The sequence below is a fragment of the Panthera tigris genome, chromosome C2, assembly GCF_018350195.1.
Source record: "Panthera tigris isolate Pti1 chromosome C2, P.tigris_Pti1_mat1.1, whole genome shotgun sequence".
In the NCBI taxonomy this organism is placed as follows: domain Eukaryota; kingdom Metazoa; phylum Chordata; class Mammalia; order Carnivora; family Felidae; genus Panthera; species Panthera tigris.
In genome coordinates this window covers 11401961-11428367 of record NC_056668.1, presented here as the reverse complement: position 1 = coordinate 11428367, position 26407 = coordinate 11401961, and the positions used below count along the sequence as shown (strand labels likewise).

The following is a 26407-nucleotide window of genomic DNA, read 5'->3' as shown; positions in this document are numbered from 1 at the left end:
AACAACTTTGCTTTGAAAATTCTAAAATACCTTCCTTCATGTATATTTGAAACATCCAAACATTGTTTCGTGTAGATTCTTTAAATTCATTTCCTCTTGGTTTTTATTTTATTGTGCCCACTTTACTTCCATCTATCTTTACTTTGTATCTGGTAATGACCTGAGCCCATCTCGGTAATGACCGAGAATTGGATGCTCAACCAACTGAGCCACCCAGGCATCCCTATTCCTTTGTATTTAATTTCAGTTCAGTTGTTTTGCTTACTAATTACACCTTTTTGGTTTATTCCTGTAGTAGAAATAAAGCCCCAGATAAGGGACACTGAAATAGATAAGGACTAATTTTATATGTGATCGACAGTGTCTAAGAATTTAACAGATTTTAAAGCAAAAAGAATACCTAAGGGTCATCCACTCTGATTCAGCTGTGGGCCCATGTCAGGGACCTGGGATTAGAATCCAAGTTTCTGTTTCTCCAGTTCAGTGCTCTTTGATTATTGTCTATTGCCATCAATTATTCTTTCTGAACCTATTTAAGAACGTTACGCAATTGAATTTGACATTTTAAAATAAACACAATTCTTTTTCAGTCACTTTTTACCCTTCCTTCTAAAGGGTCTCAGCCATTGGGCTAATAATAGAGTAGTAGGCCGTTGCTATCTGCACAGGGCCTAACTTTTGGGTCCCTCTCTTAGGACATTGAGACATTGATTTAATATCACGCCATTGCAGTTTTCCTTTTCACATAGAGATACTAACTTGAGCCAAGGATACAGATTACTCTAACAGCAGGAAGTGGACTGTTTTTTCCATTTGTCTCTAAAATATCAAACCCAAGTCACGTGCCCAAGGCCGCTGCCATAGAGGATATGGTTCACCAGTTTGTGCCTCACCAAGTTGCTTCTTTCTGTCACCTCCTGCCTAGATATTCCCAGTCGCATCTGCTAGACTCCACACTGAAGTCCCTTCCTTCATCCCCATTTTTCCAGTGCCCCCAGCACTGTACCCCCTCAGAACCGCCTCCCCCTAACCTCCTGATGTGCAAAAACTTTTTCTTGTATCTCACTGATCTCTTTTAGGACCTCTCAAAGTCACTTTTGATTTGTAAAACACTTGTCCATGCGTTCTAACGTTCTTCTGAGGACAGTCTGGCTAGCAGGAAAAGTTTAGTGTAACCCTTAGGACTTTTCTCTAGGAATAAGTCCATTTAAACACTGACCTTCTACAGTGCTCTGCCTTTAGTCAGTCTCTGAATGAATCTAAAGGTAGGAATTTAAGGCAGGAAGAAACCTACCCATTTGGACTTAACCAGTGACCAAGATGAAGAAGACCAGGCAGACCTTAGTTAGTTCTTGTATCTCACCAAAAAGTCCCTGGGGCTCCCCGCTTGGGGGACTGGCCCTAGTTACCCAGACCAAGAAGTCAACTGGAAATGCACCCTTGGCCCTACAGGGCACTGACTTATCTGATTTATTGTTGACACAAGCAAGAAGAGTCTCAGTAACAGAATCTATTAGTGACCACTGGGTTCCTATGGAATTGAGGGTTCCCCCTCAACAGGCATTTCTTTATTCTTCACACTTCTGGGTGTTTTGCCCTCTGACTTGAGTACTTTAAGTGTCATAAAATGCATTGTATTTTCAGTAGTCTGCTAAGGAAATCCCTGTTGTTCCTGGGGGCTGATGTCAAATGAGGAGGTCAGGTCCAAGGTGGTGATAGTCACATTATTGCATTTATTTGCCACCTGACTGATGGGTTAGCCTGGGGCAGTTGATAACTTCACACTTGGACTTAGCAAGAGAAGATGCTTTGGCAGGGTGTGATTTGAAGGAAAACAGACCCTGGTGGGGACAGTCAAGGTTGTGGAGCAGAGGGACGTCCATTTGTCCTAAGACAGCATAGCATAGAAGGTGAGGTTTTAATAGAAGTGGCATGTAAAGAGGTGTGTGTATTTTTCAAGCCAGTAGAGGTTGGTGTTGATTTATTATCAGAAAGTACTTCAAAGTTTTACTAACGATGATCACCATACCTTAAAACAGGTTGGGTCCATTTCTATTGCCAAGGGTTTTTGTTTGTTTGTTTGTTTAATGTTTATTTATTTTGAGAGAGCTCACACATGCCCAAGCAGGGGAGGGGCTGAGAGAGAATCCCAAGCAGGCTCTGCAGCGTCAGCACAAAGCCCGATGTGGGGCTCGATCCCACAAACCGTAAGATCATGACCCGAAATCGAGTCAGATGCTTCACCGACTGAGCTACCCGGTCGCCCCTCTACTGCCGAGTCTTGAACAATGTAGCTTCTCTAATACCCTTCACTAGCAAGTTCCTTCTAAAGCATGTAATGGAAAATGGTGTAATGTCTTATGACTCACTAGAATATAAACTAGAACAGCTTTTGGAGATACTCATGTCAAAATGTAGAGTGATTTCAGTTTTCCAAATTAGCGCTTTTTTTTTTTAAATCTGAGATGTTAGTCTCCTGAATGTCTAGACTTCCCCACTATGAAATGTTGCATGCTAATAAATGGTGGAAATGCCGGTCACCTCATGTCATTACATGAACTGTTTCCTGGTTGTTTGCAGGAACTGAGAGAAATACATAATAAGCAACAACTCCAGAAACAAAAGTCCATAGAGGCCGAACGTCTGAAACAGAAAGAACAAGAGCGAAAGATCATAGAATTAGAAAAACAAAAAGAAGAAGCCCAAAGGTAAGTCTTCTCGTGGATTGTGTGGCCGTCGGGAAGAAACGTTGAGTATTTATTATTCTTTGCGGGGCTTTTGCAAGTATTTACTGACTTTGAAAGGGCCTTCAGTCTTCAGTGTGTGTGTGTGTGTGTGTGTGTGTGTGTGTGTGTGTGTGTGCGCGCGCGCACTCACAAGCACAAATACGTGTATATATAAATCTTTGCATATATAAGTACCCCCTGAAGTTTTTGGTGAGTTTCCAGAGCTCTCCCAAGCTACTACTATGTAGATAAATGGAATTATACAAGGAAATGAGGACACTTGGTATGCTCATTTGCATGCCAATGACCAAAATACGTTTCCAGTTCACAGCCTTTTTATAACAGTGGCTGTCCTGAGCGCTGGGTTTGAAATCAAAGCCCCTGAGTGGTCGCCACGCAGGCTTTCTCCAGCAGGACTGACCGCGTGCTACTCTTCTTTCTTCTTTTCTTCAACTGGAAATTAAACTTGAGTACAAAAGGAGAAAATTTGCTGCTGCTAAAGATACAGACACATTTTTTTGTTTGTTTTTGTTTGAATATTTGTGTTTGTGGTTTGTTATTATTACTTGTAACTTTCTATAGTAAGTTGTAGAAACATATTTGTTCACTTGCGGGGTGTCTGATTTTGTTACTGGATATTTGCATCTTAAATTTCAGTTAATTTTTGACTCTAAGAAACAAAAATGACCAAGTATTTCAATGACACAGTATACGTTGTAAAAATTGGTTATTGAAATTAGAATAAAAAGATGAAGAAACATACGTTAGGCAAGTCATTGACCTTAGTGAGCTGAGCTCAGTTTAACTACCCAGAGGGTGCACACTTTGTTGTGGGTGTCTATAGTTCAGTTAACCCTTGAACAACAAGGAGGTTAGGGGCGCAGACCCCTGCTCAGTTGGAAATCTGAGTATAACTTTTGACTCTGCCCAAAACTTAGCTACTAATAGCCTACTGTTGATTGGAAGGAAGCCTATAACTAACACATATTTTGTTGTGTTGTATATATTATATACTATGTTCTTACAATAAGGTAAGCCAGACAAATAAAATGTTAAAACCATAAGAAAGAGAAAATACATTTACAGCACTGTAGTGTGAAATAATCCTCATTTAAGTGGACCCACATAGTTTACCAGTGGATAGGTGGGTAGGGTCTCTAACCAGTTTAGAGGATTGTTTTATGGTTTTCTTGGGGCTTGATTCAAGGATTCATTTCTTGGATGTGCTGATTAACTCTAACTCCATCCTTTTCTTATCTTCAGAGTTGATAAGACGCTTTGATTATTCACATTAAACTGCACTAAACTTTCATATTTCTGCAGAGGAGAAATCAATGCAAAATATAATACAAAAAGGGTAGATTTTCTGCTTACAATCATATAAATAAAACCAAAAATTAAGTTCAGAAGTTACATGATGTCTTATATTAGTAGAAAATATTAAGTACATTTTTATTGTGGTTTTGTTGTTGTTATGAATGACAACAATTTTTTTGTGCTTTCTTAAAAGATGTTTTGAAAAATTTAAGTAAAATGTTAGAGATTTAAGCTAAGAATTTTACTGCACCAAATTTTCACATTCAAACAGCGTAGAAATAAATATAATATTTTTTAAATGGAGAATACAAGTTTTATTTGCTTATATTATGTTCTTTTGGCAGTGTCCTAATTCCGGGAGATGACCTTTGTGCTTTGGCCATGTCACAGGACAGTGGTTCAGTATGTGGAGCCTAGAACCAGGCTGCCTGGGATTGAGCCCCAGGCAGGTGTGGCCGTGTGGCTTCAGACAAGCCACTTATGTGTAAAATGGGGACAATAATAGGACCTCCCCACCTGGTGTGAAGACTAATGGAGTTAATGTAGGAGGAGGACTAGTTATTACTATCATCATATTGTTTAGTTTGGCACATGAGTTTCATTTAAAGTGTTTTCTGCAGGATGAGGTCTTCTTATATGTCAGGGCCTAGATTTGATTACACTTTTCGCATCAGCTGTTTTGACAAACAGAAGGTTAGTTGTCAAATTCAGGAAGATGCATAGAGACTATTCAGTAATGGGTGGCCACTGCCTCGAGGGTTCCAACTAATCTGTTGCTTTCAGCTTCGGTTTTTGGGGGACCTACATGCGTGTTCATCTGGGTGTGCTCCCTCATCACGGATGTTTGTTCCTGTGCGTGTTAGGGGTTTTGGTGGTGAAATACCAGTCTTCTCATCGAGAAGTATCTTTGTTATTCTTCTAACTACTTCACAAACTACATCGGAAATCTTCTGTGTTTTTCTGAGTCGTGTGATTTCATTGCGCTCAGAATCAGAGCCCTGAGAGCCTTTGTTTCATGGACTCAGACTGCCCCATCTGAGGAACAGTATCCCCTCCGTGTTTAGCATTCCATTGACTAGATGGAGCTTTTTTGTGAAGAGACCACAGCAGTGGTAAACTGAAATTGCTTCCTCGCAGTAATCAAGCTTTTTGTTGACAGACGAGCTCAGGAGAGGGACAAGCTGTGGACTGAGCACACGCAGCCGGACAATGAGCAGCAGCGGCCAAGGAAGATTCACGATGAAGAGAAACTCCGAAGGGAGGAGAGTGTCAAGAAGAAGGACGGTGAGGAGAAGGGCAAACCGGACACACAGGACAAGATGAGTCGGCTTTTCCATCAGCATCAAGAACCCGCCAAGCCAGCTGTCCAGGCACCCTGGTCCACCACAGGTATTAGGGGCCAAAAGTCATTCTGGCAAATGAGTTTTCTCTCCCAGATCTTCCTGAGAAATTTCCATGTCTAACAGGCCCCGTCCTGGCTCCTTCCATAGAGGTGAGAATGCCAGTGTCCTTTTCTCGGACCGTGCAGGTGTTCATTCTCTGGGATCACGAGATGCCTGTTTAATCTTCCACCACCGTGCCAACCTTTGGTCCCTATTACACTGGTGTCCAGTCTTTTGTAGACAAAAGTGGCATGAGTTTTCCTTTCCAAGCCCCATGCATAAACCTGTGTTCCAAATTTGGAAAGAACCTGTTGCTTCTCCACTTGGCTATTTTCTCTAGGAATTTCTGAGCTGTCTCAGCCCCAGGAAATGACACCTTTTCCCCCTTGCCTACAGGGATCTGTCTTCAGTCTGCACTGCATAAAGCCGTGTCTTTTACCTTTTGAAAACTGTGACTTTTGTTTTGCCCTTTGATCATAAGTTGCCTCTTTAAATTCTGGTAAATGAAAGACTTTGAAATTGCTAGAAAACATGAACTCTTACATGAGATGCAACCTAGAATGTATTTTCGAGATTCTTGTGTGGCTGTATAATATTGTACAGCTTTGCAGAATAATACTCAGCTGAAGAAAGTGATTGCTTTTTCCTTGCATGGTAAATTATATTGATTTTGTTTGATTATCAGTGTGCTTTTTATTGATATACAGAAAGAAAAGAAAGCAGCACACTGTTCCATAGGGTTTGCTTCCTGTTTACAGTGGGCGGAAATGGGAGTGGGGTTCAGAACTGGGTCTCACACCCTCCCTGCCTGCAGTTTAGGAGAAATGATGGCAAGCTTATTTATGTTTTAATGCTTTCTTTGATATGAAAATAATTTCACCAGTACTCGATCTTAGGCAATTAGTTTTAAGTTCCTTATCTTGCCTCCTAGTATAAAATGAGGATTGAGGCCCCTGGGTGGCTCAATCAGTTAAGCGTCCAACTTCAGCTCAGGTCATGATCTGGCAGTTCATGAGTTCCAGCCCCATGTTGGGCTCGGAGCCTGGAGCCTGCTTTGGATTCTGTATCTCCCTCTCTCTCTGCCCCTCCTCCACTCACGGTCTGTCTGTCTCTCTCTCTCTCTCTCTCTCTCTCTCTCTCAAAATTAAATATTAAAAAAAAATTTTTTTTAACGAGGATTTCTTTTTTTATATAACTTTTTAAAAAGTTTATTTATTTTGAGAAACAGAGCTTATAAGCGGGGAGGGGCAGAGAGTGAGGGAGAGAGAGAGGATCCCAAGCAGGCTCCGCACTGCCAGAACAGAACCCGATGTGGGGCTCGAACCCACTCACTATGAGATCATGACCTGAGCTTAACCAACTGAGCCACCCAGGCGCCCCTAAAATGAGGATTTCTATTTCCTTTGGTCAGTGAGATACACTGCACATCATCCAGCTGAAGACTGCATGAAGATAATACCTTCCCTTCACTGCTTTTCAGAGAAAATAGATGTGTGTCTAAATACTTGCAGCTCTAGGGTATAAAGTTCTGAGGGCTGTGGTTAGATATTGTTAAGTTTTAGCCAGAAGCCAAAATGTCTTCTGCTTGCATGCATTTTTGAAAACTTTTACTTGAAATCTAAATTATTTTCATACAAGTTCTGTCTTTTGGCTCACTTCCCCTCCCCTGGGAAATGTAGAGGAAGACTTACTTCACCAGGGATTATCAATAATAATTGTTCTTGGTGAAATCGGCACTTACATTTTATATGATTGCTTTAGGGACCTAAAACATCGACATTTCCGTGTCTCTTAGTATGGAGAGTTGTGCTGCTTTACTTTCTGCCAAAGGAGTTTTCTTCTTGGCTGTTTCAGTTCGGGGGTCACATTCTAGCTGCTGCATTGTACTCGGCACCCTGGGTGGAGAAGAGGGGGATTGATGCTTTACAGATGTGCACTGCTGGAGCCTGAGCCGGGAGGCTGTTCTACAGGGACCTAACACAGCCTCACTGCACTTGGCGTTGGGATGGCCTTTGTTCAGGGAGCGTCGGCCAGTGGACTCTGATGGGTTTGAGTTGCTGACATCAGATTTGGCTCTCCTTAGGCACTAAGTATGTGCTTCAGAAATTTCTTGAATAGATGGAACTTGTTCAGATGGTAAGGGCCACAGTAGAGCAGAGGTCATTCATTTGGCTTGTTGTCATGCATATGTGTTCCGTGTAATGTTTTATTTTTGTTCCCTTCTCCCCGCTGTTTTGGAAATAGAAAAAGGCCCACTTACAATTTCCGCACAGGAGAATGTAAAGGTGGTGTATTACCGAGCGCTCTATCCCTTTGAATCCAGAAGTCATGATGAGATCACGATCCAGCCCGGAGATATAGTAATGGTAAGAAAGACTCCCGTCAAAGTGTGATTTCTGTCAATGATTAGCACCTGTCCTCCTCCTGCACTTTATTTGACAGCGTGAAATTGTCACCGAGTATGAAATCCAGTAATCCAGCATCTGGACTTTTGAAGTATGGGCTCAGTCGTCCTTTCCTATCAGAATGAAAGATGGTATTTAGAAATGTATCCTAACATCACTTTAAAATAGAGGTGTTAGAGAAAATGGGTTGTTATCACAGCCTTGGCATGTTTTTAAATCTATAAAGGTCTGGTAATTTCAGAGTTTAGATTACCACTTACATATTATGAATAGTCCTTAAGACATAGTTTTCAGTGCAAAATGCTTTATCATCATTTTCATAATTGCCAATGATAACTTCTATATTTTCGGATCAGTGCATCTTTTTTCCCCTTTGTGTGATCGTTGAATTGTGTGAAGAGCCATGAATTACATACAGTGAATCTGCCTTCTTATTCTGCAAATGAGCAGATAAAAGAGTTTGGAATTTTGCTTTGTCAAAGTTTATTTTCTTTAATTACAGTAATAGTTAAATATAATCTTATGAGTGTAACTCAAACTATAGTAACCAGTTTAAGAAGGAATGAAGCAATGTGGTTGACCGAAGTCACTTTCTAAAGAGAACAGTAGTTCCTGCACCTAGTTAATACCTTAAGAATAAGAGTCTTAGAAATGGTCATACTTTACATCACTTACTGTTGGGCATTTTTTGTTTGTTTAAAGATGGGAATGGTTCCGAATTTTAAAAGAACTATGAAAGTCAAAGATTGAGATAAGCATGCTTCTCATACTGGTATTACATGTCTTCGGACTAAAAATGTTGTAGAAGTCATTGCACCCTTATTTACGTGTTCCTCTTGCACGTATACATCAGATCTCTGGGTGGAGAAAATACGATCTTTAGTGAACCAAAATATGTAGAAAGAACAGTGTGTTTGGTATTCAGAGATATCAATCATTTCTCCCTTTTTTTCTGATAGTTTTTTTCCTTACCTGTCATGGGCTAGAAATAAGAGAATCAAGACCAAATATCCAGGTTCTTCAGAAGTCAGAATCTCCGTAACAATCACAAACCCTCTTCAAATATAGTCCAGCCTCCATTCAGCAAACTATTTGAATGCCTGGGTGCCAGCCTCACTCACTCTTTGCAGAAAGAGCCTCTCTTTCTCTTTGGCGGAGGCACCGCACACATACACATGAATGGTCAAGGCCACCCCGTCACCACTGACTCTTTCCCGTGCTGTGTTTGCTAGGCCTGAAGCAGCTTTATTTGTGCAGCCTCGTCTTTGAACTATTGTGGCTTTTAAAGCATTTGAATTGTTAAAATATATAAAATATGACACCAGGAATCTAAAACTTGTGAGAGTACAAGGTGACATCAGATAGGGCCTCATAACAAAGCGTGTTTTTTTGTTTTTTTACACTGGAAAAAAAAAAAGAGCCTGATGTTTTGAAACTGGATTTTGTTACAACACCAGGTACAGAAAAGTAGTGTTCTCTTGTCGAGATAAGGAAGCGTTACAAAATGTTACAATGAAGAAGTGTTACAGATGATCTATACTGAGAAAATATTGGTATTCTTTGGAAACATAGTCTTGTTACAATGATACTTTTCCTCAAATTGGCTAGTTAACCACCCTCTTGAGTAGATGAATAGAGTTTAGATATACTGTAAAAATAAAACATTTCATTAAACATATTTTGCCTTGCTTTCAAACCTTTGCTTTCCTGGTGGAGGTTAAAGGGGAATGGGTAAGTCTATGTAACTGTCAGGAAGTCTACATCTCATTAAGTGTTTTCTTCTTTTAAGTCGCTTTGATTCTGTGTAAGTACACATACCTTTGGGTGTTATCGTGGAAGTAGAAACATGTTTTGAGTTTGTACAGTAGGTTGTGCTTAAAAAAGAAAACAGAGAAAAAAGAGGTATAAAAGTATGTGTACAAGATTTCTCTGTGCTAGATTCCATTTAAGGACTAACTTGAAGGCTGTGTATTTGGCAATTATAAGGTCAAGTCTCTGTCTCAGAGTACAGACAAAAATTAAGTTCCAGGTAGTTTAAGCTTAGAAGATAAAATTCTTAATTTTTTTAAAGGAGAATATTGGAATAATTTCCCGGCAAAGAAGTACCTTTTTGAGCTAAAACCAGAAGCCATGAATGATAAAAATGGACAGATTTGACAATGTAAAATAATTTATACTCGTATATTGCAAAATACATCCATAATAAAGACTCCAAAAAGTTAATATGAAAGAAACCCACAAATTATAAAAGTTGTCCAAGGATATGAGGAGATAGTAAAAAGAAGAAAAGCAAATGATTCTAAAAATATATAAAAAGAGGCTTTATCTCATTGGCAATCAGGAAATGCAGGTTAAAAAAAAAACAGCATTTTTCATTTCTCAACTGAGCGAGTTTAAAAGTTTGGTAATATCCCGCTTTGTCAAAAGTGTAGGAAAGTCGTTGTAGTATACACTGTCAGCACGATTGTATGAATTGGCTAAGCTATTTGAGAAGCAATTCGACAATGCCTATTCAAATTTCAAATTCTTATTCCCTTGACCCAGAAATTCTGTTATTCTCCCTCTGTTAGACTGGTTTTTGGCATTTGCACAAATATATGTGCATGTGGATCTTCACTGCAGCATTGTTGGTAAAAGCAAAAAAGGAACATCCCAGTATAGCAAGGGAGTAGTTTGAATAAATTATGATATAGCTAAACAGTATGATCAAGATGTTTTTAAAAAATCGTATAGATCTACATATACAGATAAGCTCACCAGTAAAAAAAAAAAAAAAAAAAGCAGAAACAATATGCACAGTGTAATTGCATTTTGGTTAAATAAAATATTGTGTGTGTGTGTGTGTGTGTGTGTGTGTGTGTACATGTGAATGTTTTTGTGTATGTAGTTCAAGTCCTGAAATACAGACATGAAACCATTAACATTGGTTACTGCTGGGCAGTAAAGAGGGGTTTTCATGTTTAATTTTTTGTACTTTTGTATTATTTTCATATTTATAAATGTATCAACATTTGTAATTTTTAAATGAAACACTGAAATTAATCCAACTTTGACAAGTATAACAGAGAATGTCCACCCAGTCCTGGAATGGTATTTGCTTTATCTATCTCAGACATCCCAAATATACAATGAAATGTGGAATGTGTACTGCTAGGCATAATTTACTGGCTTGCCGAAGGGACAGCAGCAGTGTCTTCATTTTATAGCACACAATGTAACATGACACCCCAAATGACATTCAACTAGATTATCTTCCTGAGGTTATTAACAAGTCAGTGCAAAAACTACAGAAATTGACATGGGATAGAAATAGATTTTTTATTCCCTACAGTTTGAGGTCAAGAAACATGGTCATGAAAATATGTAGTAGAACATTACTACCAATCTCTTAGTTGAATAATCAGGAGTTCACTTATTTTTGTGGGCGCGGTAATCATAAGATTCTCAGATTTCTCAAACTTCCTTAAAAAATAGCTGACTATACTGGTTAGATTATAAAAACCTAACATATCCTTTTTTTAGCATAGGCAGTCTTGGAGGGAGCTCTAAAAAGTGTTTTGTTCTTGAAAAAACTTGGTGTCCAGTTTTCCCCCAAAAAAAATTTTTCATGGTTAACAAAAATTAAAGTGCTGTCTTATATATCATCCTATAATAAATATTGTTCATAATATAAAGAAATACAAGAGGATGCCTGCCATTGATGTTTCAAATCTTTTTAGAAAGGTAGGAAGAAACACATGAAAAAGCCAATGCCTGATGAAGTTCTCAGGGAATTCTTACTAACTCTGCTAGGAACTTAAGAGGAAAGGAATCAGAATGAACCGATATGCTCAGGGAAGAACTTCTTAATGGAAGCTTCTTAAATGAGTTTGACCTTGATAGCTAGGGCTTAGATACTGTGAACATTGATATGGCCTATCTCTGATCTGAAGGTCCCAGTATTTGGAGGATGACTAAATCACATTTGACATCCATAATGTATTGGAATAGCATACGAAATTAGAAGACCTTTCTTTGCTCGCTGCCATTTTGTTGAAGTTTGTCTTAAGAGCACAGGCTGATCATCTAACTCAGCAGGTCCAGGAGGTGTAGGACTGAGTACATCAGAACGGCTCAGGAGTTTTAAAAAAATAACCCATTCCAGGGCTCACCCCCAGAGACTCTGGAAACTTTATTCCAAATACAGGATTCAAAATCTTCTCCAAGTGGTTCGTTCTGTTAGGCAGTCACTAACAGGAACCACTGATCTAACCTAATGCCTTTTTCCTGTCAAGACTAATCCTAAATCATTTATGGAAAATACCATCTTAGAAATAGCTTTAAAAAAAAAAAAAAAAAGACACTCTTCAGTGGTTGTCAGCCCTCAACCAGTTCAGTTCATTCTGAAGATTGTTTATCTTCTTACACTCATTGTTTTTCTTTTTTTTTTCTCTTGATGGAGATTTTTTTTTTTTTTTTTTAATATAGTCAATACCTTTCCTTTCCTGCCTTCCTTCGATTTCTGAGGGTGGCTTGTTTAGTAACAATTGGTCATAGTATCCTTACTTTTTTGAGGAACCAGTACATTACGATTCCAGCAGTGGTCCACATGTGGCCCACTTCCTGTTTTGTAATAAAGTTTTATTGGAACACAGACTTATTCATTTGTGTATTGCCTACAGCTGCTTTTGTGCTGCAAGGGCAGGGTTGAATAGTTACAACAGAGGAAGAATTTCCTGGATTAGAGCTTTAGAAAGCTATTTTAATATTCTAACCCAAAAGTTTGGGGGGAAACGTTCTGTTTCCAGGCTGGCAAATGCATGAAACACGTGCTACCCCCCATACTCCTTACCACATCCCAGACAGCCACACTGGCTGGTCTGAGTCTGTACACAGTTTAAATCTCTTTGCCGTCCTTGTTCTGTGTCATTGTGAGGGGAGAGGGAATTTCTATTTCCCTTCTTTGTGACAAGGTAAGAGGTTTTATTTGGGCTACCAAATGAATTTAGCAGACATGAAGCATAGAAGCCTTGAGAGAAGAGATGTAATGGTATCGGGCTTCAGCCATGTGTCCTTGACCCTAACAGCTGCTATGAGCATTTGACTGTTGCATCCAAGCCCTACAGCATACAGTGTATGTTAACATTTTGTATGCTAGATCTGTGACATTCCAGATGGTTGTGAACTATCTGGGATTTGCGTTTCCCACTTTGATAAGGTTCTACTAGATTGACTCCAAATGCTTTGAGGTGTTGCAGTGGGGCTGGTTAAGTGAAATTGTATTAAGACCGACCCTGTTAAGATTTCAGAACCCCCTGACTTTTAGGCACCAATAAATGAATTTACTTTATATATGTTAAAGTCCACATTATAGCCAGCCATGTCACAAAGTTTGTGTGCCTAACTGTTCTCGTTCTATTCTAGTCTTATGTACTGTCTTTCCACAACTGGATTGGCATTTGGGCTAAAGTTTCCCAAATCCAGGAGGAACTATTTCTCCCTTTCCTATGAAACCTTTGTGCTTTTATCTAAGTGGTTAATTTAATGTTAAGAGTGAATTTTTATTACATCCTCTGAATCTGAAAATTAAGTCATTCATTAAAATTAATGGATTTGTATTAGAACAAATCAGGCTAATTGAGACTATCGTTTGGTCAAAGTTGACCAGTGAATTTCCTTGGTTAAAAGGGAACAGCTGATTTCACTATTACCCTGAATGATGGAGAAACTCTTGTTTGACCAGATAAGAGGCTGATGTGGCATCTTCCTCCCTTCTTAAGTATATGAAACTCCTTTCAGCAGTGAAGCGTACTTTCTGTAGTGTGCTTTCTGTTCTTATCAGGAGAAGGGGGCTGGGTGCGATCAGCTAACTAGGGTACAAGCTAGACCTGCCCACAGGGCAGGACATTTCGTTGGGGCTTCGGATCCAGTTCTAGATGTCAACACCAAAAGTCTTGTTAACCAGGTAAGACCCTGTGTCTCGAAGGAATGACAGTAAATTATAGGACATAATCGAGCAAAGCAGCTGACGTTTGAGGAGGTCCTACCTGGACAGACCAGTCGAAGTTTCCGACAGGCCATGGTCAAGGATTGAACTCCAGCCCCTAGAGGATTACTGCTGGCAAGAAAGCAAACCCTACAGGTCCCAGGCAGGTTCCTAGAGCAGAGAACGCCCCATACCGAGAACTGGAGAGTGTTACCTGAAGTGAGGGTAAGGACCAGGACAAAAGCCCAAATGAGAGAACTCCAGTACAGAGTCAGAGGTGGACAACAGGAAAGATGGCTTTTAAAAGTCTATCATTAAACACTTCTCATATGCCAGGCAGGGTTTTAACTATTTAACAATCCTCATAGTCACCCTAGTAAGACGGGTACTATTATTATCCCCCTTTCAGACAAACAAGCTGAGGCACTAGGAGATGAAGGTTGCCCAGTCCCAGTTAATAAATCGTAGAACTAGTATTTAAATGGGGGCAGTCTAATTGCAGTGCCCTACTCCTGATCATGATGTCACCTTGCTGTCTTGAGGCTAAGTGACTGTGTCAGGCTCAGGTTAGTGTGTTAGGCTCACCTTTGGTCCTAGAATGAGTGGAGGGGGATGGGAGCTTGACTGTTGAACTTGCTGAGGAGTTGGGGAGCCCCTGGCACCATCTGGCCTAGAAACTGCTGTTTCCAGTGCAAAGCTGTGGCAATATTGAAATGTGTCATAATCACTAATAAATATAAATGAAGAAAGAAAGGCATTTCTAGTCATTTGAGTTTAGCATAAAATCCAAGTGGAAGAAAATGTCATCTTAAATCCTCATCTAGGGAAAGAGTGGGGCTGCCCAGAAAAAGGAACGTAAGGACAAAACAGTGTGGGGGAGTTGAATGAAAAGTGACTAATGTGTTCACATCTGATGTAAGTGTTAGCAAGAATATCAGAACTGTAAAGCAAAAAATAAAACCTCTGAAGCAGTGTGGCTGTTTATCTCGGGGAACTCCTTTTTGGAGAATTCGCAGTTTTAAAAATTGCTTTTGCCCCTGACATTAAGGGTTCCCTGAGGTGGAGCAGAGTACAAGGATCATCCACCTACTGAATATTTTGTAAGTCAGATGTATAGTTAAGTAGTAAGCCCGATCTACTTTTTCCACCCCACCCCAAGCAGTTTTAAAATTCAAGTATGCTAACGAACATTACGCTTACTCTGCACTGAATACAGATAGTAGATGTTTGGTTCCATAATTTGGGACTTGATTTATTTTTATTTTTTATTTGTTTATTTTTTTTTTTACTGTATATTTGAATGAACTAGAAAACTGGTATTTTTGCCCATATTTGCAAAGTCATCGTTAACTCATTTCTGTGATCTCTAAAGAACAGCATTAATGTCCGATGCAGCGTTCAGTGTTTTACCTCCTCAGGCAGTAATATTAAGAAATAAAAATAAGAGGAGGTCTCTGATAGGCCTTTATTTGATATAGTAATGAAATTAGTTTTCTAATCGTGAATGTAATTTTCCTCCAAAGTCATTCTCATGTGGCTCATAAAATTGTGGGGGTAACTCATAAAGATTGGTAGAACCATTCTGGTGGTTTTGAATGATCTTTTTAAATCTGAATTAAAATGCAAACATTAAAAAGCACTTGATGGAATAAATAGCCTCTGTGAGAGTTTTAAACAGCAGCTTTCTGTATTCTCATGTGCACTTTTAGGACATTAAAGTTAAATTTATGTAAAGAAAACTATGGGACCTTATTAATAAAATTCACTGTTGCTGTGAATAACCACTTTCCGGATTTTCTCATCATGTGTCTACGGAGCTTTTAAATGGCTTAAGGTCAGCTTTGGTTCCCAAGGAAACTAAGACTGTGTTTGTATCGTTCTTATCTGTGTGCTGAATAAACACTGCTTAGTTATTAGAGATATTTAAAGGTTTTTTTAAAATTTATTATTATTTTTTTAATTTGAGAGAGTGGGAGGAGGGGGGTGGAGAGAGAGAGAGAGAGAGAATGAATCCCAAGCAGGCTCCATACTCAGCACGGAGCCTGACTTGGGACCCGAACCCATGACCCTGGGGTCATGACCTGAGCCAAAATCAAGAGTCAGACACTCAACCGACTGAGCCACCCAGGCGCCCCATTCGAGATTTTTAGAATACTGATTACTGTTGATTACATCCTTTGCTTTCCATTTTAAATAATAAACCCTAGTTAAATTAGTTTTTAATAACTGCATGACTTCCTGAGTGATGAATGCTATCAGATCACTTTCCAATTCCAGGGAACTTTAAAAATTTAAACTATGAGCCTGAGGACTTTAGTCACTTTATCTTAACTACCATTGCTAGAAAAAGAAACAAAAAAGGTTTAAAAAAGCACAAAGAATGAGAACTTCAATTACAACACGTACTGTTTTTTTAGAGTTAATGTTTAGAGACCATTTTTCCAGACACTGAGACTAGCATAGGGTGAAGAAATGTCTGTGCAGCGTGCGACAGGGTCAGAGGCTTGGGGCTTTGTCCTGGTGGAGAGCGTGGTGTCTTTCCGGGGGTTGATTTAGCTCCACTTGTGTTAAACTTTGTGACTTTCCTACAGGTGGATGAAAGCCAAACTGGAGAACCGGGCTGGCTTGGCGGAGAATTAAAAGGAAAGACAGGATGGTTCCCTGCAAACTATGCAGAGAAAATCCCAGAAAACGAGGTTCCTGCTCCAGTCAAACCTGGGCCCGACACGACCTCTACCCCTGCACCCAAACTGGCCGTGCGTGAGACCCCCGCTCCTGTGGCTGTGACCGCTCCAGAGCCCTCCACGACCCCCAACAACTGGGCTGATTTCAGTTCCACGTATGTATAGACACACTGTTCCTGAGGAGTTTTGAACTCCTCACTTAGTAATCTTTTTAAAGTATTCTTAGAGCTTTGGGCTGTACCTCTGTGTAAAGGAGCAGGCTGATTTTCGTTACCTCTCTCCCTGACCACTCTACTGGCAAATTGTGGATTATGCTGTCTGAACTCAATTTAATTATTTCATTGCTCAGCAGTGGTATGCCCTGGGACAAAATAAAGCCTGTTATCTCGTTGCGTTCAGTAATTTGTATCTTTCATTCTTGTAGAAGAAATGGAGAAATACCATTTCCTAATAATCTGTTTGACATCCAGGGCAGTCAGCAAATAGAGTCATTTCCTGCATGTAAACAGCACTTTTTTGCTGGTCAGAAACAGAAATTGAATTCAGTCATGTGGTTCTGAATAAGATAGAAAGCTGTTTCCTTTAAAGCTTTCCTCTGTCATCAGTCTTGTGCACACGTACCTGTGAGCAAAGATATGTGTGCTCTTGGCCATTGTGAGTGCCACGCCCTTGGGCATCAGGAAATAGCATTAAAAACTGTAAGCAGAGGTTTGAAATGATAAAGGAAGCTGCTGTCCACACTTCTAGCTACAGGACCATGATCTACACATACAGTTGTCTAAAAATATTTTATGCAAGCATCCAAGTAAGAGTGATAAGTAATTTCACTCTTGTAATTTCTTTTTCAAGCCTAATCATCTTTCAGAAAAAACAAATGGAAGGTAAGGAGTCAAGTCCTGCTAGAGACAGATCAGATGGCTCACACAGAGCAGAGAAAGGAACATGGTGACCAACAGCAGAGGAAGTGGAAGGAAGGATGTAAGACAAAGCAAGTTTTTCCTGCTCCGATTTTCATGTAAAAGGTTGAAGGTGCTAAGAAAGGTCCTCCCTGTCTAGTTTCTGCTTAGAAGTAGCCTTCCTTTAGCATGGTTCCAGGTTGAAACTCTCCATTCCTCTCTTGATCTCGTTAAAAAGTTCGGACTTTTTGGGGCACCTGGGTGGCTCAGTCGGTTAAGTGGCCGACTTCAGCTCAGGTCACGATCTCGCGGTCCGTGAGTTCGAGCCCCGCGTCGGGCTCTGGGCTGATGGCTCAGAGCCTGGAGCCTGCTTCCGATTCTGTGTCTCCCTCTCTCTCTGCCCCTCCCCCGTTCATGCTCTGTCTCTCTCTGTCTCAAAAATAAATAAAACGTTAAAAAAAATTAAAAAAAAAAAAAAAGTTCGGACTTTTTAAAACTGAAGCTTAGGCTAATGTAGAAGATAAATACCGTGTTTTCCAGGATTTTGTTCTGCTGTGATCGGTCGTTGTGACAGTCTTCCTCGATAAACGTGTGCTGTGCGGTTCTCCGGCTGTCATGAGGGGGCATCTTATTTTCTAAACCCAGAATCAGGATGTGCAGTCCAACAAAGGAATTATTTTGATTTTCAAACGTGTTTATGTCTTACAAAGATGTAAAAAGTAAATTACATGTGGATCTGCAGTCACACAGATGCACATAGTTAACATTAAAAAATTCACAAAATCAAAACTGCCCCTGAGACCCAGCACAACTGGTCACTGTCAGGATTCCACCTGCAGTTACCCTGGTGGCTCGACATAGGCCTGGTGCTTGCAGCGGGATGGACAGGACAGACAAACGGAGTTAAGCACCAGCTGCCAGACTGGCATGTGTTCGCATGTGGTGTGTAACTTCTTTTTTGCTGATTGCACTGTTGTTGCTACAAATGACCGTGATCGTTGTGTGAGGATGCTTCTCTGGTGCTTTAGAGTTGCAAAGAGACGCTATCCCATATTTCATGTGACCCTCACCACTAACCAAAGTGGCAGAATGTTGTTCCCATTTTATCAATGAGAAGTGAAGATTCAGAGAAACTATCATAATTTGCCTGAGGTTCATCGCTGGTGAAGCTCAGATTCAAACCCAAGTCTAAGGCTCTTTCCTCCCCATCATGTTCTTGAACCTTTTTTTTTTTTAAGAATATTTATTTATTCAATTGTTTGTTTATTTTAGAGAGAGTGCATGAGTGAGCGAGGTACAGAAAGTGAGACTGAAAGAATCCCACAAGGTGCAGAGAGAGAGAGAGAGACAGAGAGAGTGAGAGTGCAGAGCCCAGATTGGGGCTCGAGCTCACCCAAAGCAGGACTCAAACTCACGAACTGTGAGATCATAACCCGAGTGGAAGTCAGATGCTTAACTGACTAAGCCACCCAGGCACCCCTATTTATTTTTTATGTGTTTGCTTATTTTTGAGAGAGGGCAAGAATGTAGGGGAGCAGGTGAGGGGCAGAGAGAGAGGGGGGCAGAGGATCTGAAGCAGCCTGTGTGCCGACGGCCGAGACAGCCCGATGCCAGGCTCGAACTCACACACTCTGAGATCGTCACCTGAGCCAAAGTCTGACACTTAGCCGACTCGGCCACCCAGGTGCCCCAGATGTTTCTGAACTCGAGAAAGCCCCATAAATGTACTGGGTCTGCGTCTGCATCTGCTGCAGGTGAAAAGGTGGCACCTCAGGAAGTACTTCTCACGGAGGCCTACCTTTCCTTCCAGGTGGCCCACCAGCACGAATGAGAAGCCAGAAACCGACAACTGGGATGCGTGGGCAGCCCAGCCCTCACTCACCGTCCCAAGTGCAGGCCAGCTACGGCAGAGGTCAGCCTTCACTCCGGCCACGGCCACGGGCTCGTCTCCATCCCCTGTGTTAGGCCAGGTGAGAGCAGTCAGTGGGTGTGCGTGTGTATACATGCTGTGTACAGCGGCAGCACATTTGGCAAGTGCTTATTGGCCGGGTTGTTTGTACGCACGTGGGGCAGTTGGCAGTGCAGGGTTCGGTTCACGTTTTCCCGACAGCATCGAGGGGCCTGAAAAGAGTTCAGAGGAGGGTGATCTCCCGCACAGGTTGACCAGGGAAGCTTCGCTGGGGAAGTGGCATTTGAGTGGCATCTTACAATGGGTCGATTTTAGTAGGAAGTAGAGCAGGCCGGCCTAGCAGCCAGCAGATTCTGTGAGGAGGTGCTTTAAAGTAGGAGAGGAGAGTGTTTGGGGAAAAGCACGGGCCAGTCAATTTGGGGAGACCACTGAGTATCAGAAAACACATTGACTGATTATAAGTCAATGGGAAGCTCTTAAATGCTCGGCTAAGAAAGTGTTTCTGAAAGGATAAAGTAGTTGTTCTGAATATTGCTACCCAATACAATAAAGCAGTATTTTACTTACTACGATAAAGCTAAAGCAATGAAATGTCTATAAATAATCAAACCAAACAGAGCAAATGCCCATCTGGCAGGCAGTCAGGGGTCAGGCACAGTATCTGATATGAGAACAGCAGGTTTGTGGGGAGGTTCCAGCCGAGGGCGTCGAGCTGTCAGCAGCCAAGGATGGAGACACGCCCCCGTTGGAGCCAAAGGAAAGGAACGCGGTCCAGATCGAGAAAAGGATTTGGCCTCAAAGACAAGCAAGGAGGGCACAGAGAGAGGTTTTTAGTCGGCGGGAGGAGTTGGGTTTTAGGCGTGTTAAGTTGAAGATGAAAGTGGGGCACCAGGTGGTCCCGTCTGACAGGCAGTTGGAACATAGGTCGGCTCCGAGGAAATGCGCGAGATCTTCAAAAAGGAGAGAACAGAGCAAGTAAATGGAAAATACGCGGAGCGGGTGTGTTCTCCGATCTGGGAGAGGAGCAGGAGCCCGCGGCTGGACACACTCCTTCCCTGTGCTTCTGTCCCGGCTCTGCTATTTGCAGAAAGGGGAGTGGTGAGGATCAGGGCAGAGAGCGTTCCGCGAGAGGAGTGTACTTGTGGCCTGGGAAGGAGGAGGGTAAACCAGTGGCACAGGGCTGGGGGAGTGGAGGGGGAGCAAGTAGGAGCTCTGTGGCAGGGAGGGAGGGCACCGAGGAGAGAGGGAAGCACTAGAGACGAGCGCCAGGAACGAAATGGTGTGGGATGGAAATGACATTCAAGCTGCAGAAAGAAGACGGGATCCTTCTTCTGGGAGAGGAAGGGGGAGGAGAGGCCAGAGAGAGAGAAAGGAGAGAAAGGAGGTCAGGTGGCAGCATCCTTGGGAGGGGACCCTGAGGGCCGGCAGAGTGCACACAGTTGGAAGTGAGCGAAGAGCAAAGGTTTGCTTGGCTGGATGGAACCTGAATCTGTAACTGGTCGTCTCTGCACTTTGTCTCCACTTTCTGCAACGATGCTTACGTCACAGTTTGGGACCAGAAATAGCGATAGTTTTAGAAGCTGCTACTATTGGAGTTATTACTGTCACAGCAACACGAGGGATGCATTTATTAAACTCTCTTAAGCCAAAGTGTCTCTGTTTTATAATGTGGAAACTGAGGCCTAGGGAGATTAAACAGTTGTCCCAAGTCACAAAATTGGTAAGTGACATGCTTGGGGTTCCAGCCGGACCGAGTCCATGCTGTGTTCGGCCCCAGGCTGGTTATTGGGACATTTCCACGTGGGAAAGTTGACAAGGCAGGGACAGGGAAGGCGTTTCAGGAGGAGAGTCTATGAAATTCCAGGGAGGGCCCATCTGGCCAAAATGGCTGACCCTGGGGTCTCTTCTTGGCCCAGAAATGAGTGGAGGCTGGAGGGATTCAGCAGCAAAGAGAGCCGCGGGCTGCCAGGCCGTTAGGGTGGGGGGCGGGGGGGTTCCTGCGAGCCCCAGAGAGGAGAATGGGAGGTGGAGAACATATGGGCTTTGAAGGAGTGCACAGTGGAGATGGAAAGGGGTAGGGATGTCATCAGTTTAAGATCATGAGGACCCAGGAAGACGAGGATATAGAAGTCGTAAACATGGACACCCGGGCTGTTCGACCTGGCATAAATACTCTGTACGTAATCCCAATGCAGTGTTGAGAGGAAAGTGTCCTCTAGAGGCAAGTACAGGTTGGTTCTGAATGAACTGTCTTTGGGCGTTGTCCTTATTTCTGTCCATTTTCATCGATGATTGAATGTTGACGTCTTTTTTTGTGTGTGTGTGTGTGTGTTATCTTACGATATCGTGATGGTTTTATGTTACAGTTTTTAAAAAGATAATAAATGCCTCACCCTGCCTTTCCAGCCTCACCTCCTCCTCCACCCCTCCATGAAACTAGGCCGCACGCACCCCGGGATGGTGCTCCACTTCCTGGACCCTTGGCCGTGTACCACCTCGAGGCCTCTGCCCGTGCTGTGCCCTCGGCCCAGAGCGCTCTTCCTCCGGAGCCCTAGCCCGCAAAATCCTTGTCGTCCTGCAGGGCCCGACTCCAGTGCTGCCTCCTCTGTGAAATGTTCCCTGATGCCCTCAGGCACAAGCCATTCCTCTTTTCTCTCTGTTCCCACAGCGAATAGCTGGAGCCTCTTTGTAGTCGATTTCATTCTGACAGGTGGTACACGTCCCTGTGTGTATCTCTCTCTCTTTCCCGTTAATTGTGACGTCTTTGCTAATAATATCATACTGACCTTTTAGTGTAGTGCTTTACGGTTAATAAAGTCTTTTACCCTAAATTATTTTGAGGAGGCAGAGGTGGCACTTTATTCATCTTTGTAACCCCACGTGGCCTTTGCGTGTAGATGTTTGTGATGGAGTACCGTCGAGCTATGCCAGCCAAGCCGCTGCGTCTCTAAAAAGGAGCTAAAACAAGCACAGTCCAACGCAGGGCATCTTTTCCTGTGCCCACCCAGACGAAGATATCAGTTAATTATCCTTTGAGGCTCTGTAAGATTTCTGCTCCGATATTGATTAATCTTTCACCAAACATTGGAAATGGGGGAGGGGGGCCCTGGGCAACTTGGGGGGTTAAAATAGAACCAAATGTGAAAGGCACACAGCCAGGTGCCACAAAACAAATACGACCTCCTGGCTTGTTCAGCTAGGGGGCTCTGGATGGCCACACAATGGCTTGGGGGTAGGTTGGCAGGTTTTCGCCTCTCCTTTTGAAACTAAGTGATCACTAAGAGACGGTGAAGCATCCAGCCCCCATGCGGCACTGAAGCAGGGTCCTTTGTGGCTGTGTGTGTGCTGTGCCCATGTACACCTCCTGGAAAGGAGCGTCCGTGCCAGTGTTCGTGTGCCCTGAATTGCTAACAGATCGCAGAGTAATGAGAGGTCCTTTATGTATTTCCACACAAGGGTGAGAAGGTGGAGGGGCTACAAGCGCAAGCCCTGTATCCTTGGAGAGCCAAAAAAGACAACCACTTAAATTTTAACAAAAACGATGTCATCACCGTCCTGGAACAGCAAGACATGTGGTGGTTTGGAGAAGTTCAAGGTCAGAAGGGTTGGTTCCCCAAGTCTTACGTGAAACTCATTTCAGGGCCCATAAGGAAATCTACAAGGTATTTGTGTGTTTATCTGCTTCTATTAGATGAAAACAATGTTAGGCATGAAGTTACTGCTTGCATTAGTTAAGATTCACAGATAGGGCTGCGGGGTTATTTTGTCTTCTGGGTCTTTTAACTGCAAAAGTTAAGAGTACGCAGCCACAGAAGGCAGCCTCTTGACAGATAAATGTCAGTTTTTTCTTCCCTTGTGGAAGCCTGTATGTCTCGTTTTTCATTGACTTCTGTAAGAGGGACTTCTACGCCAAGACCTTGAACATTCTTGCGGATTTGTTGGCAGATAATGCCTCTCCTCATGCTTAGTACCCAGTCCTGGGCCAGGTGCACATGAGTACCCACAGGCCCAAAGCATTTGGGGAAACAGTGGAAAGAATGAACTATCTTTTTTTGTTAGGAACCTTATGGCATGGACCCTTTAACATAAAGAATGTTTAATTATTGTGTTTATGTAGGTGTTCAAAGCAAATAATGAGCTTTAAGAAGATTTTAAAAAATAGTAAAAATATTGGAGAAGCATCTATCATTCAAGCTTTGAAATAGACCAGTATACCCTGACTGTGCACCCAGCCTTGCAAGTGCTGAAACACAAGAATGTGAGCCTAGAATCATGCCTTGTGCACCTTGTGTATTTTAACTTAGCCCAAGAACAACGGTCTCAGCTGTAGATTGCTCAAAGTTTAAACGTTAAACAGCTTAAAAAGAAAAATAAAAAGGAAAATCAATGTCATTTGTGTGATTTTCTTTGAAGGTAAACATTAAACTCCTTTCTCCCCCAACGTCTTTCAGCATCGATTCCGGTTCTTCAGAAAGTCCCGCTAGTCTAAAGAGAGTAGCGTCTCCAGCAGCCAAGCCAGCCGTTTCGGGAGAAGGTGAGAACCTGAGTCCAATTATGTTCTTTAGAAGGGTCGAGGGGATCACATACTATAAACTGTAAATGTTTGAAAGAGACTGGATTTCACTTTAAAATAGATCGCATTAATTTATGTTCAGTGTATTCAACTCCGAGGTAAAATGAAAGGTGAAGATCTTTACAAAAGCAAAGGACTTTCAAAATAGTATCAGATATATTAATCATAAAAACTGAATCTTCTAATTCTATTTGATTCTGAGCCCTTTGACTTTTGAAAGAGGCCCATCAGCACGACTAGGGATCAAGTTTTGTGAGCATCTCTGTCGCTGAATTGTGGTCATTGCTGCCCTTGATATAGTCTGTTCCTCCCTGACTCGTAGATAAATGTTTTGTTTTAAAACTGTAACTGCACAGTCAAGGAAAGCTGTCTGTCACAGCAACCTCAAAGCCATCTTCTACTACCTCAAATGAAAGCGAGAAGTTCAATTTTTCTGTTCCTTGTAAATATCCACACCAGATGATTTAGGCCTAAAAAATTCATCTTGAGGGCTTATTACACTATTAATTAGTTGCTTTATTTCCTGGTCTTTACCCCATGAAATAATTCTAAGGATTGGATATGCCGATATATGGGATGGATTTTAAAAGGAACAAAACCCACACGATCCAGGCTCTCGTGGTAAAAATCTTATGTCTTTTCTACATTCATTGTAGCCATTATCGTAGTCTTCATTGAAGAATGCTGCCCACGCTTCACACGCTTTCCACCACAAGGTCTGAACAGTGTTGGTAGCTAGCAGATGTCTGCCCAGTTGCGTACTAATTTTTCATGGGTTCCTCGAATAAGTTATATGAAGATAGAGCGTTCTCTCTAGTTTGTTTGCCATCATGAGATTGTTGCATTCCTTAGAAAGCTTGCCTTGTGAAAAAGAGTTATTAAAACAATTTTTTCAGTGGAGGCAGCAAGGTAAGGTTTAGTGGTATTTCAGACTCACGGTAACACGATTACTTTTTCAAAGGGAATTTTCGAAGCAAAAATGTTTATAAGTTTCTAGGTATAGCGGTAAAACCTCATTACTACTGAATAAATCCAACATTTTGTTGCGTCCATTTGTCACCATCTCCACCAAAACAATCATTGGCATAGTTCTGTCCATATACATTCTTATCAATCATCTTAATGAGTTTTTTTATCCGCTGTGAGCAGAACAAGGCAAAAAAAGCTCTTTTTTAAACATAGCATGTACAGTCAGTATTGTATAAAGCAAATCATGATTCCACCCAAACTCAGTGTGTTATATCTAGTTAAGTGTCATCAGAAGGCCAAAGTTGATACCCTGGCTCTTCACCTAGTAGCCATGTAACTTTGGTCCTGCCTCCACTTCCTCATCTGTAAAGTGGGCGTAAGGACCGCCCCTTCAGGTAGGAAACCATTACAGGATAAGGAGACGATTTGTGTAAAGCATTTAGGAGAAAGGTCAGTAGGTATCTGCTACTGTTACTTCCTGTTTGCTTCAGTCTCTGGATGGTCAACACAGAGTCCCTTAATGCAGCAAGCATGCTCATGCACGAGCAGTGTTGATGAATGCTGATTTGTTTTGAAACCTGTGCAGAGGCCTCATCCCTTGAGGCCCCACTATATAGGTCACAGGTGAGCCAACACATTGTTTAAAGTTGAGTAACAGAAGAGAAATTCTAATCTTAGGTGACAATGACTACATCCCTTGTGAGGTGACTTAGGTGCATTAGGAAATTCTAGGAGAGACTGAGGGCATTCAGGAGCCATGCGGGAGCACTTGGCATTTGAAGTTCTGAGAAAAGCTATTTACATATAATAACGGGCCCCTTATTAATACTGAACTAAACGTAATCCCATTTCAAGTAAACCATAAACCAGGTTAGATTGTCCATTGGCACAGCTCTTAGAATATACCGGCATGGGAACGGCCAGTGCCCTGTGTTAAAACGTCTCTAGAGGAGGGTCTGAGGGCCACTGTGTGGCCACCGTCCTGGCTCCCAGCTCTCACGGAGCCCTGCGGGAGCCTCAGATTCCTGGGTACGTAGCAGGGCAAGCAATGCCACAGTCTTTGCAGTCTCCTTGGTATCCCGTAGTGCAGCAGCAAGTTCAGCCAGAGTTCATGCTTCTGAAGTTTCTTAAACATTTTGCAAGTGACTTCAAAATGCGGATCTGTTTTTGAGCAAGTGACTTTTCAGGGCAAGAATCACTGGGGAAAGTCTGGATTTGCCAGGGATCCTATCTTACATGGCCAAACACGAGCAAAGGAGCAGGGAACAGAGCAAAATGAAAAGGGAAAGGCCAGAATATTGAGACACCAGAAAAAGGAATATATTAGTGAAAAAAAGAATGTCCTTAGCAAAACTGCCAGACTCTGATTTCCGTGTGTGGGAAATCATTTTTCCACGTTTTCACTGTGGAGGTGGGTGTTAGCAGCACTGGAGGACTAAAGACAGAGAGTCTTCTGTTCTCCCTCGCACATTTGGATGACCTTGTGTCTGCCGTGGGGTCCATGCTCGCCAGCAGTCGCAGGTCAGCACTGCTGAATTTGAGGCCGCCCTTGGAGGGCTCTCCCACGTTGTAGAGCTGCCC

At 42.1% G+C, this 26407-nt stretch overlaps 1 protein-coding gene across 7 annotated transcripts in view; it reads left to right on the top strand.

Moving 5' to 3' along the window:
* Positions 1 to 26407, top strand: part of ITSN1 (intersectin 1) — a 217486-nt gene that overhangs the window by 131050 nt on the left and 60029 nt on the right. For all 7 annotated transcript variants that reach the window (XR_006207652.1, XM_042956710.1, XM_042956707.1 and 4 more), the window contains exons 17-23: positions 2581 to 2708; positions 5203 to 5432; positions 7670 to 7791; positions 16387 to 16634; positions 19186 to 19345; positions 22741 to 22946; positions 23736 to 23818. Coding sequence is in view for 6 of the 7 variants with exons in the window: in XM_042956710.1 (XP_042812644.1) it covers positions 2581 to 2708; positions 5203 to 5432; positions 7670 to 7791; positions 16387 to 16634; positions 19186 to 19345; positions 22741 to 22946; positions 23736 to 23818 (1177 nt within the window). In the remaining variant the exon portion in view is untranslated. The remainder of the gene's footprint in view (positions 1 to 2580; positions 2709 to 5202; positions 5433 to 7669; positions 7792 to 16386; positions 16635 to 19185; positions 19346 to 22740; positions 22947 to 23735; positions 23819 to 26407) is intronic.